Source organism: Lagopus muta, chromosome 12 (genome assembly GCF_023343835.1).
Source record: "Lagopus muta isolate bLagMut1 chromosome 12, bLagMut1 primary, whole genome shotgun sequence".
Taxonomy (NCBI): Eukaryota; Metazoa; Chordata; class Aves; order Galliformes; family Phasianidae; genus Lagopus; species Lagopus muta.
In genome coordinates, this window is record NC_064444.1 from 17,309,339 (window position 1) to 17,323,883 (window position 14,545).

Sequence of the window (14,545 nt, forward strand, 5' to 3'; positions counted from 1 at the left end):
TACAATGCCTTATAAAGTTGCATAAACACAGATGCTTGGGTGAGACCAATAGTAGAGCTTTGCTTTTCTTCACTCAATCACGCTCAAGAATCAAAGCAACTGTTAGTGTTGCAACACATCCTTGTGCTTCCAAATTCTGACAGCTAAAACATTTGCTCAGTAGCCACAGCAACTTGTGCTATAGATTTAGGGTGGTGGGGACATAGCATGCGTGGTCCTGGCCTCATGTTTGGGAAGGTGCAGTCACAACATCAGGATAGGAGCAGGGAGCAGAATGGTCAGCATCCAAGCACCCTCCTGGCAGAGCTTCCATCTGCCCAGAAAAAATCAGGGGAAAAAACATAACCCCCAAACCCACTTACCTGAGGGAAAAAGAAATGATGAAGCCCAAGCTGGGAACACGCCAGCTTTTTATCCATGCACCTCCTTTCCCATAACAGTTTCCACTTCTGCAAGGCAGCCAAATGACTTCAAATGTAGCACCATGGGATCGGTGCTTATGCAGACACTAAAAACACTTTGCCCCATTGAGGACAAACTTCTCAAGGCAGTGATTGTATGTGGTCAGGTCCTCAGTGCGTGGTTCTTACAGAGCAACACTGGGTGATGCTTATCAGAGACTGCACAGCTTTTGGCAGGGCTGGGGAGGTTTGGCTCAGGGACCATGTTGTGGTTTTGAATCAAGTATTTCCACTTGAAATTGAGAGGCAGACAAAGATTGGACCAAATCTCAATGGCAGAAAGTCTGAACTGTGGCAAGAATCCAAAGGAAAGAAAAAAAAACACAACACCTACCCCACATCAACAGGGAGCAGCAAGAAAAGGACAAAGCGACTCAGAGATCAAACAGAGTCTAAGACAGACAGGCAGAAGCTCTGCATGGGAGACTAGGACTTACAACAAACTGTTCCATCCATCACAATGTGCACAAGCACAAAGTAACACTAAATTTTCCTTTTTAACATAATTGACCTTGCATGACAATTCGTAGACCAGATCCTCGACTCCTACCATTTGGCAGCCACTAGATATTAACTAAGCTTCAAAACAACATCAAACCACAGCTGATGCTTAATTAAATAAATTGACACAACCCACTGACTCATAGAGAGAGAAAAACAAAACCATAAGCCTCTGGATGGCTGCAATATGGCCATACCTAGTCAACAAGAATGTTCTGTTCCACCTGCCCCAAAGACCTGTTAATGAATCCACTGCACTATGACTTAGCATGCAGCTTACCACAGAACACAATAACCAAGATAAAATCCTACTTCCTTAAATGAATAAAGATGGCAAGCCTTCCTGACTTACAAGTTTGAAGGATCAGAGAACTGCAATGGATTGAACGCCTTCTGCCAGCATCAAAACATGATCTAGTCTTCCCTATGCCAGAGAGGGCCAAGGCATACCACAAGCCACTTATACAGCATAATTAAAGCCTGATTACTAAACAGGTTGGTTTATCTACAAAGGCAGGGCTCAAAAAGCTCTCTGGTACAGTCACTGTGTACTGCACCCACTGTGTTCCCTGACACTGCACTGGGAGGCAGAGGTGGAAGCACATGGGTCAAGTTGTCCAAAACAACACAGGAGAGATGAAAAAAATGTTAGGAGTTTTGCCATTGATTATGAAGTGGCAGGGGCAAAGAACGAGCTGGATACAGCAGCTTTTATCACATACAGAGGCTTCAAATCTCATCACACCACATTATTCATATTTATATTCATATGCTGACCTACAGCAGATAGGCAGGAGCACCTTCATAAAATACTAAGGCACCTTCAGAAAAAGTAACAGGCATGGTTAATGCACAGTGATGGGCTAAAGCAGGCTGGATGGGCACTGAGCACCTGATGGAGCTGAGGGTGTCTCTGTTCATTGCAGGGGGTTGGACAAGATGGCCTTCAAGGATCATCTTCCAATTCAAACCCTACTGTGAGCCCACAACGAAAAGCCATCTTACAGAGACACTGAGGCAGAGCAGGTGAATGATTCAGCCAAAAACAGTATTAGAGCTCAGCAGGGAATGCAGGCAGGTAGCACTCTGTTACTATTAAATAATTCCCTGAAAAGGTATTTAGGGAGATAAGAAAATAACAACAGAAATATGCATACAAACACAAAACTTCATTGAGAGGGACTTCTTCCAGAAGAGCAGGACTTCATGATGGCAAGGGCTGAAAGAAGCCCTTCTAGATCAGAAACTGAGGTTCCTTAAGTACCTTTCACATCAATTAATGTAAAGTAATAAGGTTTTCAGAGGAGGATTGTATTTGTTCACACATCTGAGGTTGCAGGGAAATCTAGCTTTGTGCTGATATTATCTTTTATCTGAGAGGCTCATATAATAAGTACAGCCACTATAAAGACCTTTTTATCAGTAAAACCATCAGTACTGGTTACAAAGGGCTGATAATGGCTTTAAAATAACTACAGCAAATGAAAGAGCAGTCATTAACATTGCAGGTTACAAATAATGTAAGTGGTGTCTGCACTGCTAGCCAACTCACCGCTGCTACAGCAGCTGGGTGTTGGAATGAGGTGGTCTTGGAGGTCGCTTCCAACCCACAGCCATGCTATGATTCTACGAGCTCAGCTGTTGTTCTGCCTCCTCACCCCCAAACCGAAGACCTCTGTGCCCAAAAATCAACCTAAGTACAAAGATCAGATCAAAAAGGGAAGGGCAGGAAAGGAAAAAAGTGGAACAGCACCACTGCATAATGCTGACCCAATGGCTGGCAGGGATTTTCATGGCTGAACAGAGGGCCACCCATACAAGTAAACATGAACCAAGGCAGGTCTGAAGGGGGAAAAGGGAGTAACTTCCTACAAACCTAATTTTCATGTAAATAGCTATAAAATGAACCGTGAGATTAAATCTAACCTAAATTCAGAAGGTTATTTAGCCTCACTCTGCGGCTCAGGAGCTGTTTTTGTTATGCTCCTGCTCTGAACACGGCTGATAGGGAGGACGCAGCCATCACCCTGCAGACACTGGTGCCCACTATCAGCTCTCTGCAGAAGCCTCGTGTTTAAAACATGTCCCACCTAGACAAATTGTATGCAAGATAACCTGGTCATGGGGCACACCGACTGCACAGAGCACAGGAAGGCTGGGTGAGGCTGGATGTGGGCAGCTGGGCTGCTGGTTGGTGACCTGCACATAGCAGGGGGTTGAAACGAGATGATCATTGTGGTCCTTTCCAACCCAGGCCATTCCATGATTCTATGAGTTAAGCAGTGATAGGTCATATCATGATCCTCGACTGCAGATGCAGCCGTGGTTCATTTAAAATTTGGGCACATGCAATTGTGAGAGGAGACTAAAAAAGCAGCACCATAAATAGCATAAACAGAAAACGAGTGTTTCTCAGATGACTTTCCTATGATGAAATTGTATACAGGCTGAACGCACAAAATTGATTCCATATGAAAAATATCCTTACAACAAAAATACTCAAAAAGCTCAAGTTCCTTTTGTTTTATTGTAAGACGTACAACTTTCTCATCCATTTCTTCAGTGGACTTAAAGAAAAAAACCCTCAAAGCTGTTTTCTAAGTAGCACGTGGTGCAGCACAGGAGTAGACTTGGAGAAAGCCAACAGGCTTCAGCCAGTCTCCAGACACCACATCTCCCCTTTTTTATAATGGGGATGGCAGTATTGGAAACACTGCTCCATCCCTGGAGATGCAAGAGGCCAGGTTGGATGAGGCTCTGAGAAGCCTGATCTGGTGTGTGATTTAGTGTTTGGCAATGCTGTCTATAGCAGGGCATTGGATCTAGATGACCTGTGAGGTCCCTTGCAAGCCAAGCCATTCTATGACTATACTCCTACCTTCTATTACTTAGCCCTGGGTGGTGTGCATTAACTGTGATTCTAGAGAGCATCTTTCAGATCAGGTTAGAAGAAAGAACAGTAGCACAGCTGAAGATGTGAATCAAAGCACAGCACGTGGTGACAACCAGGAAATTCACCTCCCAAATACAGCCCAGTTCCAGCACAGGTCTCACTCAGACAAACTGAAGAAGGCTGTAACTTACAAAGACCAAGCCTCTGTGCAATGCACATCTTTTTGCTTAATATCCAGCACTGTTTTAAGCCAATAGTTTTCACTGGTCTGGATGAGATCCTTCCAAAAAGTCCCCATGTACAAAAGGATTGCTAGCTCCAGAGTGGAACTGACACACTGACCCACTTTGCTTTCATTTCTTCCATTACACAGCACCAAAACTTGCTACCAACCCTTTAAGATGTTGAAAGTAAATTATTTTTTCAGGTCAAAGCCTAGTTAAGTTAGCAGCAGCAAAAAGTGATGTTTTTGGAGCAGTTCTCAAGCTGCTTTGCCTTCTCAGCTCCTACAGCCACCAAAGAACTTGAGGAAAGGCAGAGGCAGATAGAAAGTAAAGAGCTGCAGGCAGGCAGCCAGGCTCACCCCAGCCCCAGTGCCAGCCTGCAGTCACTGGGATGTGCCTTCTGAAAACCCATCTGCTATGAGCTGGGTAGCTGTGCACCTCTAATTAAAGCTTTCAGCACACATCTTAGGTGAGTGCAGTATTTGTTGCTATCAAAAATAATCTCAGACTGCTGTTACCCACGCATTTCTGCAGAATAAAGCTTCGCAGAGGAGTTGTTTCAACATGCACTACCTGCGTGTTCAACTGGGTCACAGACCAGATCCGAGTTAATAATAACCTTAAAATCAAGCAGTGCCCCCCACGCTGTATTATTAACCCAATTACACGGTCCAGTTCTCCTGCAGCCCCACAAACTGGTCTGCTAGCATAAATGAGAGGGTGATGGAGACGGACTGACACAGCCAGCCTAAGGAACACGTACGTAACTGAGTCCTGGGGGTGCTCAGTCTGGGTCTCAGATAATTATACTGAGCAAATAAAGTTCTTGAGAAGTCCAATCTGTTCACAACCAGCAAGAGGAAAGGTTTAAATACAGAGCAGCAAGCCCAATTGGGCCATACAAAAACCTGCACTGAGCAACTCCAGCAGGACATGGTATAGACAGCATGGCAATTATCAACCCAACAGAGTAATCTGAGAGATTCTCACTGCCATAACATGCATGACACTGAGCAAAGCACTGATTTTGTTACAGCTTTGGTTAAATTTCTCCAGTAACCACTGGAGTTTTATCTTAAAACTCTATCAAAATACTCAAAGGTTTCCATGGTGCTTAGCAAAGAAGAGGACTCAACAAAGTAGAAAAAATAAAGAAAAGAGGTAAGAAAAAGGGAACTATGAGCAGTGATTATGTACAAGCAAGTACTCAGAACCCTTCCAGGCAATCAGGAGGCTTCCTTCAGCCATTCTGCAGTAATCTGAGTAGTTTGGTGTAAACTCTCCATGAAGAACCACAACGTTGAGGTAAACTGAGCTTCTCCAGGCTTCTTTACAGCATTAAGCCTTCCTAATGGATAATAACTGAGGGGAGGAACAGATACCAGCTATGAGTAACTTATGTTAGAGAACAACTCTTCCTGTATTGGAAATGGGGAGGAAGAGGCAAATCTATGGACTGAAGCCAACAGAGTTGGGAAGAGTGCTGCAATCCAGGATGTGCTACAGAAGTACTACAGAGACAACAAATGCATTTTTATATAAGACTTTAGTAAGACATCATACGAAAATCCTACGTACCACTTTGGTCAGCTATTTTTAAGGATAGTTCTAGAAAAGCTTTGCAGCAGAACTTGTACCATAAGGTATTTTAAGACATTGCTTGATCAGCTGCATAAATCCTTAAATAAACTTAACAGAAATTACTTAGAAAAATCAAGCTGGGTATCCAAAATGCTGGCTTAGCCAAGAGGATTTGAAAGCACACTGAATCACTATTTGTTTGCCATAAAGCAGTCATGTATTTAACCCCACGCTTTCAGGCTTTGGCTGGTTGCTCTAGAAGCCAAGAGGCAGGGTCCTTCTCACCCCATGTAACCACCAGGCCTTTCCTGTCCCCTTCCCCATTTTCTGCTTAAGCCTTAGAGACTGTGAAAGCTTAGCAAGCGTTTTCCGTTGTCTTGTTTGCAGCACGGGTTAAGAGATGCTTCCTAGCCTTGCTCTGAATTTTAACATTTTCCTTTACTGTAAGGACAAGGACTGCTTGGTGTATCCAGAGTTAATAAAAGATAAAAACAGCTGCTGCAAATCAAGAGAACACGACAAATAGGGACAAGGCAAAGAGCCACAGATGCTTCATGTAGAGAAAAACCCACAAAGCGGTGATAGAGGTCTCCAGGCACACACCTACAAAGGTGTAAGGAATTAACTGTTCTCCACCTCCACACGTGAGCGAAGAGCAAGGGACTTCTAACCACACAGGATATTTAATGCAGTCATCAGGAAAGGCTCTCCAACACAAGGATGGCATTGGAGGAGGTTGCCAGGAAAGTACTGAAAGACTGGTTTAGGCACGCAGCTGTCAGGCAGGACTGATGGCTAACTGAATTAGCTTCTTATCAAAAGACGTGGTGAGGTCCCATCTGCTATAATTACTCCACTTACCACTGGGATTTGTGCCCTTTTGCATACATCCTTCATTTGTCACAGGAAGCAAGGACCCAAAGCGAAAGCTAATTAAAAAAAACCCACAGGTTCTCTAGACACATTGAAAAGCTCACATGGGATGACAACCCCAAGGAAAAAAATGCCAAGAAGGAACCTCTGGAGCTCTCTAGCCAAACTTCCTGCTGATAGCAGGCACAATTGTCAAGTTAGACCATTACAGCACTGTCCTGATGAGGTTTGAAAATCTCCACGGTGGAGCCTCTATGGTAATCTGTACCCAACTCTGACAAGGAACAGTACCTTCTTTGTTTCCCACAAGTTTCCTTTCCTGCAGCTGGTGCCCATTGCCTCCCTTCCTTCCCAAGAACAGCCTAGGGCTGCGTTATCTTCAGGGTCCTTACAGGGAGTGAAAGGCTGCTACTGGATCCCTTCTCAAGCTCAAAAAGACCAGTTCCAACTTCTCACCAGTTCCTACAGCACAACTTCTGCCCAGCCTCTCCCCTCTGAAGAGGGCACACCCGTATGAAAAACCTTTGCCAGTTGCCCTGGGGAAGAAGCCGACACTTCTTTCATCTCATAGGAAGGAACAGAAAGACAACAGGCTCCTCCAATGCTTCATTCCCCTGCTTCATTTTCTCTGTTAACACGCGAGACGATCTGAGAAGAAATAAAAAGTCCTGCCTACAAACATCAAGAGAAACCTATTGGCAAGGGAGGAATGCAAAGCAAACGATCTCCAAATGAAATCCAGATGGACAGCGTCAGGTTGGTGGCTTATGGAGGTGAAGTGATGGAGAGGGCATTTATTTTGCTGAACAATGGCACAGCACAGCTGGACAAACTGCTTCGGTTGTTGCTGATCTGGCTTAAGGCATTACAATCCCAGAAACCAAATCTAGTACAAAGCAAGCCTCTGCACTCCAAATTGTGCTGTTTTGACTGCACACCAACTCAAGTCTATTAAACACCCTCGAATTTGAAAGCCTGTTCTTCTAACAGGGAGTCTGAATCAAACAAGTAGTGAATAAGCCAAGCAGCATCTTTCAATTATACAAGTATGGTAAAAAAATAATCAAAAGGTTTCATAAAACAAAGCAGTGGTGAGCAGCACCGCAATCAACAAGTGCAATAGTGCACAGCAAGGCAAGGCAATTACTGAGCAGAGCTGTGAAGCAGCTGCCCAGGAAGAGTCCCCATCCCTGGAGGTTCCCAGAGCCCTGGGGATGTGGGTGATGGACATGGTGGGATGGGTTGGGGTTGGGTTTCAGGATTTGAGGGGTCTTTTCCACCCATAATGATTCTGTAATCCATAATGAATTCTGAAGGAGCCAGCCTGCAAGAAGCCCAACCTAGTAGAAAAGTGGAGTCCTGCCATGCCTGGCAGCAGCACTGATGGGGCAAAGGATGTGCCAAGTGCCAGAGGGCTTGTTCAAGGGGAAGGAGGACTGTGCAGCTGGGGGTATGGAGGAGACAGTACTGGGCTGCCCTGCTTTGATGACAGTGAGCTAGATCAGTGCAGCTCCAACGTGAAATTGCATCCTCAGATACCAAAGTGCTGAGCACAAATGAAAAAAGCCACATTTCCAACCTGAAGACTGAATTTCAAAGCAGAGCTTACAGACACCTTGGAGGGGAGCAGGGAGAGAGGATGGACACCTTTTAAAAGCAGCCTGTTTCCAATGATGGGTAGCTGAAGGGAGTGTTTGCCTCGCCCCGGCCACACTTCCAACTCTCAGCCCAATGCTACCCCCATTAGCACCCAGTTGGGCTGAAAACAAAATAAACTTGGCATAATGCACAAGTGTCCTGAGTTGGAACCTGATATGGCCTAAGTGTTTGTTTTCAGGAAGGGGAGTTTTGAGCCAGAAGCCAGGACCAATTTCCATACCAGGTTCTGGGCTCCTGAACCATGTAATAGTCATGTCCTGCTTAGAGAAAGTTAATCTGTTAAAGCAGAAGTGAATTAAGAAAGTCTAAGGAGACAAACCTGGCAGGGTTTTTGGTCACAAAAAGTTAAAATTACGCTTTGACACGAAGCCAAGCCAAGACTCCAAACCTATCAGTTCTTTATGAGCTCCTTCTTACTCTGTGCTGTAAAGAACCTGACAACAGCTAAGCATCACACATTTCTAACTTCAGTTATTTGAGCAATATACTGTAAAAATGAAATAAGGCTCATTCTCCCATAGCCAGGAAGACAATTACTGAGCTGCAGAACCACGCATTCATTCCATTTCATACAGATGGTAGGAGACTGATCTAACTTGCAGGATCCCTCCCGGCAACCTAATCTTCAAGTGTTAAAACAAACAACAGGTTTGGAGGATCGAATTTGTACATTTCACTGCTAAATAAGCACTATCTGAAGTCTCAAGTTCCCTTCACGTTTCTTTTTTTTTTTCCTCCTACTCAAACAAAAGAATTCTGTATTCCATATTCATCACATATGCTCTAGAAATAATAGTAGTTCACAGGCACTTTGAGTTAAACAAGCCACAAAAAACCTGCTCTTGTGGCTCTTAGACTTTAAGGTTGTTATCAGCAGTGCTTTGGTCAATTTTGAGTCCTTGAAGGGAAACAAATCAAAACAGATGTTGGCAGAGCTGTTCAAGAAGTTCAGTTTCAGGACAACACACCATGGCACCCAGGATGCATCTCCTCAGGTTAGTCTCTAAGGGTTTGATATTAACTGTTATAATCCTAGGAAAAAGAGAGCCAGAGCCCAATGAGCAACCTACAGGCCACACACGAGACACCACCATCCATCCTTCCAAGGTGCAAGCTAGGAGCCACATCTTGAACAGAACTTGTATCCTTCAAAGCCAAATAACTCCTCTCTCAAGCAGCCAATCATCTCAACACTGGGACGAGAAAACTAATGCTTCATCCTATACATGCACACAGCTTACTTGGCTGGGAGGACTGAGGAGGAGACAGACAGGAGCCTGAAAACTGAGAAATCTATACTTGTTGATGCAGGATCATCTTGATCATCTTCCCTACTTATTTGCAACCAAGCGTCACTTGAGGAAACTGGAAGTGTCCTGACTTCCTCCTTCCCTGGTCAAGTTCTGAAGGAATAAAGACTCGTGACTCTATTCTCCCTCCAATGGCATATACTGAGCATCTGATACAAACTATTAGCAAATACAGTTTGCAGTAAGACACAAATTCTTCAAAGCAGCATGGGATTCACTGAAACTGTTCTCCCAAAAATTGGGTTATCATAAAAGCATGGAATAACTTAAGGAAAGGGACCCTCAGAAGTCACCTGGTTCAATTCCTGCTCAAAGCAGGTCTAACTCAATCGGGTTGGATGAGACCACGTCCATCTGAGGCCTAAATATCTCCAAGGCTGAAGGCTAAACAACCTCTGTGCACAGGTCAGAAATTACCAGAGAGAAGAAACAAAGGATGGTTGTGGCCATTGCAGACCAGCAGCAATTTAGGCTCGTCTCTGGCAGTGGCCAAAAGCAGACTCTCAAGATAGACAAAGCAGTCATTTCATTACCCACTACAGCAGCAGATTTACAATTGAAACAGCATGCACCAGAAAACTGGCTACTCTCTGAAACCACCCAAGGATCCCATCACCTTTGTGCCCTTTCCCTCACCTGCAGTCTCCGTAGAAACTCAGCTTACAGAAACATTTCAGAGATCTGTAACAGAGCTGCAAAATCACCTATTCTGCTAACAGAACAGCCAGGCGTTTTGCTCCAATGCTACAACAACACTGGGAACCATCTGCCATTCATTCTGGCACCTGAAGAACATTCACTTTCTAACAAACATAGAAAGCTCTCAGTTTCAAACCCAACTGAAAGAATTCCTACCACGGAAGTTACGGCATTGATCCCAACGTAGAAATAAACAGCATGCAATTTATTACCTGAAAATGATAAACTAATATTGTAATTTTTTTTTTTTAAATTTAACTAACCTGGAGGCTAAACTAAAAATATTAAGAAAAAAAAAGAAGCAACAATGTTATCTGGTCATAGCACTCTGTCATGTATTTCAAGCCTTTTGGTTGGAGGATGGAAAGAAGACAGGAGTGACTATGACAAGAAACTCCCAGATATAAGACACTCAATCACAGCATTTTATTAACAGAAACACACATTCATCAATTCATACATATGAATGATTTTAAATGAACATTTAACACAGACTGTAAGCTAAAAAAACACCTTGATAGCGACTTACCAGGAAGCCTGTTCATGTTGACGCCTTGAGCAGAAAGTCCTATTCCCATATACCTTCCAAAAAAAGAATAAAAAGTACAGCATCAGTCAAGCTCAGAAAGGCCAAGACACAAGATTTCCCACAGCCTGGGGGAGAAACAACGTAAGCAAATAAATTAAGGTAAGATTGTTGACTGTTGATTGTTATTCCCCCCAAGAAAGCCATTTTCTACCCATCCAACCCAAACCACATCTTTCATTTCATTGTCCAGTTACCCGGTACTCTCAGATCAGTCCACAGCTCTTGTGAATGAGCCTTTGTTTTTATGACTATTGTTAGTTTCATACCATCAGCAAAAATCATCATCTCATTATTAATTTCACTTCCAGGTTATTCATTAAGGTAGTAAACACCACAGGCTTAGTGCACATCTCTGCAGAGCATCCTCAGCCATGGGGATGAGAGGAAGCAGAGGCCATTCACTCCTCTGCCCCATTTCCTACCTGTTAACTAATCTAACCATCCAGACACACAGCATTATCCCCTATTTCCATTACCTTCCTTACAGATTCTCGGGGTTGAACCTGGTCAAACAGCGTTTGCAAATGCAATCAGACAAATCTTAACCTACCTGTGCATTCAACAGGATTGTGAGGCACAGCCATTCTCCAAGGCTCCTTCCCCAGTAGGTAATATTTATGCACGTACCCATTTTGTTTCTTCTATTTCTGTTAATTTGCACGATCTGTGATTCTCTTAATATGCCCTGGAGCCACAGAAACAGCTGCCCTGCTCAGCTTATCTTTAACGAGCTTCACGTTTTTAGGTTACTGAGTCTGAAATTAACAGCTGACTGCATGGCTCCTTGTTCACATAAAGTAATAAATCTAAATAGGTTACAGCCAGTGTCCTACTCTTCTTTCGTAGCACCAGCTTTCTTTCTTGCACTGGTTTACCTGCTCCATAAAATATTAACCATGTCTAAAAATACTAGTCCTGATTTGTGCCCCAAAGTGACCTCAGCGGTCACAGGCACAGGTTGATGGTTGGACTACGTGATTTTATTGGTCTTTCCAACCTTAGTGGTTCTATGATTTCTTCAAGGCCTGTGGGTTGAGTCCCATGCAGTAACCACTTTCCATTCTTGCCTTCACTGTCTCCACTATTGCCCTGATTGGCCCCAAACACCCACCCAGCCACTCTCTCCTCAGTAAGACAAAGGGAGAAGATAAGATTAAAAACTCATGGATCAAAATAACAACCAGGAGATCACTCACCAGTCACCATCACAGACGGAACAAATTCCACTTGAGGAAGATTTAGTTCAGGTTTTGCTGCCCTTCACCACCTTTCACCATCACAGGGACCACCACCACCACCCCACACATCATTCAGATGCTTTGTGAACGTGGTGCCTTCCAGGCATCTCATAGTACCCATCCCCCTTCAGTTACAAACCCTCATCACCGAGTTGCTAATTACCCTATGGTTCACCCTTTCTTTTAGCTGATCCCCTGTCCAACCTGGGTTATCTTCAGAGCAGACTGACACATGGTCATCTTTCAATAAGGAGAATCCATGGCTGGAATTGCATATTTGGATTGAACTTTGACAAATAGGGCCACGGCAGCACCCAACTACAACCAAGAAACACCAACCCAGGTCCTCTAGCTCTAAGCATGTAGAAAACTACGTAATTACACAAGCACAAGGAAAGCGTTAGCTTTTGATAAAGGAAATAACGGGCCACTGAATCTAGAAAAATCCCCCATGGGCTTTGGCAGCAGCCAGTTCAGGAGCAAAAGGTTTGAACTTCCTGACAACATTTAGGTCAAACTAATTTATCTTGGAAACTCTCCAGTTTCAGAGGACAGAATCCAGGACATTTGGCTGAATCTCCCATTTCTCATTAGGAAGGATAAAAAGAGATTTGTGAGGGTTTCCAAAATACCTTGGTTATCCATAATCACACAGCAAATCTGATGTTCTCTGTGGAAGTGCTAAAAGCCCACAGCCTATCTACAAAAAGAAGAGCTCAGAACACTCTGCTTGTTCAACAGAACACTGGATGCTCACAGTGGAGATTGGACACAGAGCATGGAGGATCAAATGCTCTGAGTACATTAGGGTTTGCACTGCTCTTCAGACAGGTGAAAGTTTAGTTACAAAACTAAACTCTGAATAGCCTATAATATGTCCTGAAATAGAAAGCTCAATGGTAAAGACCAGTATTTCTTCAAGATCTACATGACCCAGTGACAAGCTGAGACCTCTGGGAGTTCATTTCAAAGCCTAAATTTCCAAAGAACTGCAAAGATGAAAGAACCTCCTCTCCAAACTAGCTGCTCCTCAGCAACTCAGTGTAAACAGATAAAAACTGTAAATCTGAGGAGGGATACCATAACTGCTAGTACCTTTATGCCACAGAGTCCAACTGGGAAGACACTGCTTGCTCTTTGGTCTATGAAGTCCAGGCAGCTCCTTTAAAAATGCAATTAAACAGTGATATGAAGGACAGCACAGTGGCAATTATCATCTAAGACAACAGCAGCTAGTCAACGTCCTGATGAAAAGTATCAGCAAATGATCACGTCTTTTATTAATTGAGATCAATCGCTGGTGTCCATTTCCCTATTTGAGAACCCTTCTACTCAAGGCAGCAGTTGGACTTTCCAGCACCAACAACTACCACTGAACATGGGAAAAAACTAAGTGGCACCACAGGCAAAGTATCACTGCTGGAACCCAGAGATGTTTTGGTTAAGGTCCTTCACCAGAAGATCTTAAAGAAATTATCTTGCTATAAAAAGAAAATCACCACATAGACTATTAACCTCACTGATAAAAGACCAGGGTTAAGAAAAACACTTGCAGAGTGTTTTTCATGTCAGTCATGAGGTAACATGTCATGAGGTAAAGACAGCAGATTACGGGCTCCAAACCTACGGCCTCGAGACTCAGCAAAGCCAAGAGATACGGGGGAGAGTAGGGTGGGGGAGCTAACAGAACATGATTAAACTGCACAATAAGGAAGTATTCCAACCAACCACATCCTGAGCTGTATTACTGTGAGTCCCGACTTCCCGGAGCTCACAGTATTTGGATGCTGCTCTCAGATTGAGTTTGGGTCATCCTGAGTAGGGCCAGGGGTTGGACTAACTGATCCCTGTGGGCTCCTTCCTACTCTAGATGTTCTATGACTGCAATGGGAGATCTTACTGCTGTCCACAGAGGCAAAGGGCCCAGAAAAACACTGAATCTCCACCCTCAGAGAGGTTCAAAAACGTGACTGCATACTGTTCTGAAGAAGCAGATCTAACCGAAGTTCAGCCTGCTTTCAAGTGGGGATGAACCGGATGACCTACCAAGACCCTTTCCAGCCTAAATTATTCAATGATACTTTAACTTCAAGACAATTTTGTTGACAGGCAGCAAACTGTTGGCTACAGAACATAATGCACAATATCAAGCAAGCTGCGAGAAGACAGGACTTTAATGCACACATGTACATCATGAGCTGATCTGATCCCATCAACTAACTGACCACAGCTTCCTCCTCCCTGGTCATCAAAGAGAATGAGTTATCCAGGAAAAAAACTTGTTCTTGTAGTTTCTACAGAACAATCCTGAGCTCTCAAAGAGTGCCATGATGACAACTCCTGCCAGGCATGCTGCCACAAGGACTTGGGCTCATGGTGTCCTGAACCTAGAGCTGACTTGAAGAAAAGCCACATGGAAGGCTCTGCTCTGATGTAGAGAGCTCAAGGATAACAGAAAACACTGTGAGAAAGAGAAGAGGAAGCGCTGTGTTATCTCATTCATTGGGATCTCCATTG

At 43.9% G+C, this 14,545-nt stretch overlaps 1 protein-coding gene across 3 annotated transcripts in view; it reads right to left on the minus strand.

The window, feature by feature from the left end:
• RANBP10 (RAN binding protein 10) overlaps positions 1–14,545 on the minus strand; it is a 57,704-nt gene that overhangs the window by 28,780 nt on the left and 14,379 nt on the right. For 2 of the 3 annotated variants that reach the window (XM_048958249.1, XM_048958248.1), the window contains exon 3: positions 10,731–10,783. In XM_048958249.1, coding sequence (XP_048814206.1) covers positions 10,731–10,783 — 53 coding nt within the window. Of the gene's footprint in view, positions 1–10,730; positions 10,784–11,340; positions 11,793–14,545 lie in introns of those variants that run through there. The other variant, XM_048958250.1, reaches the window with a different exon arrangement.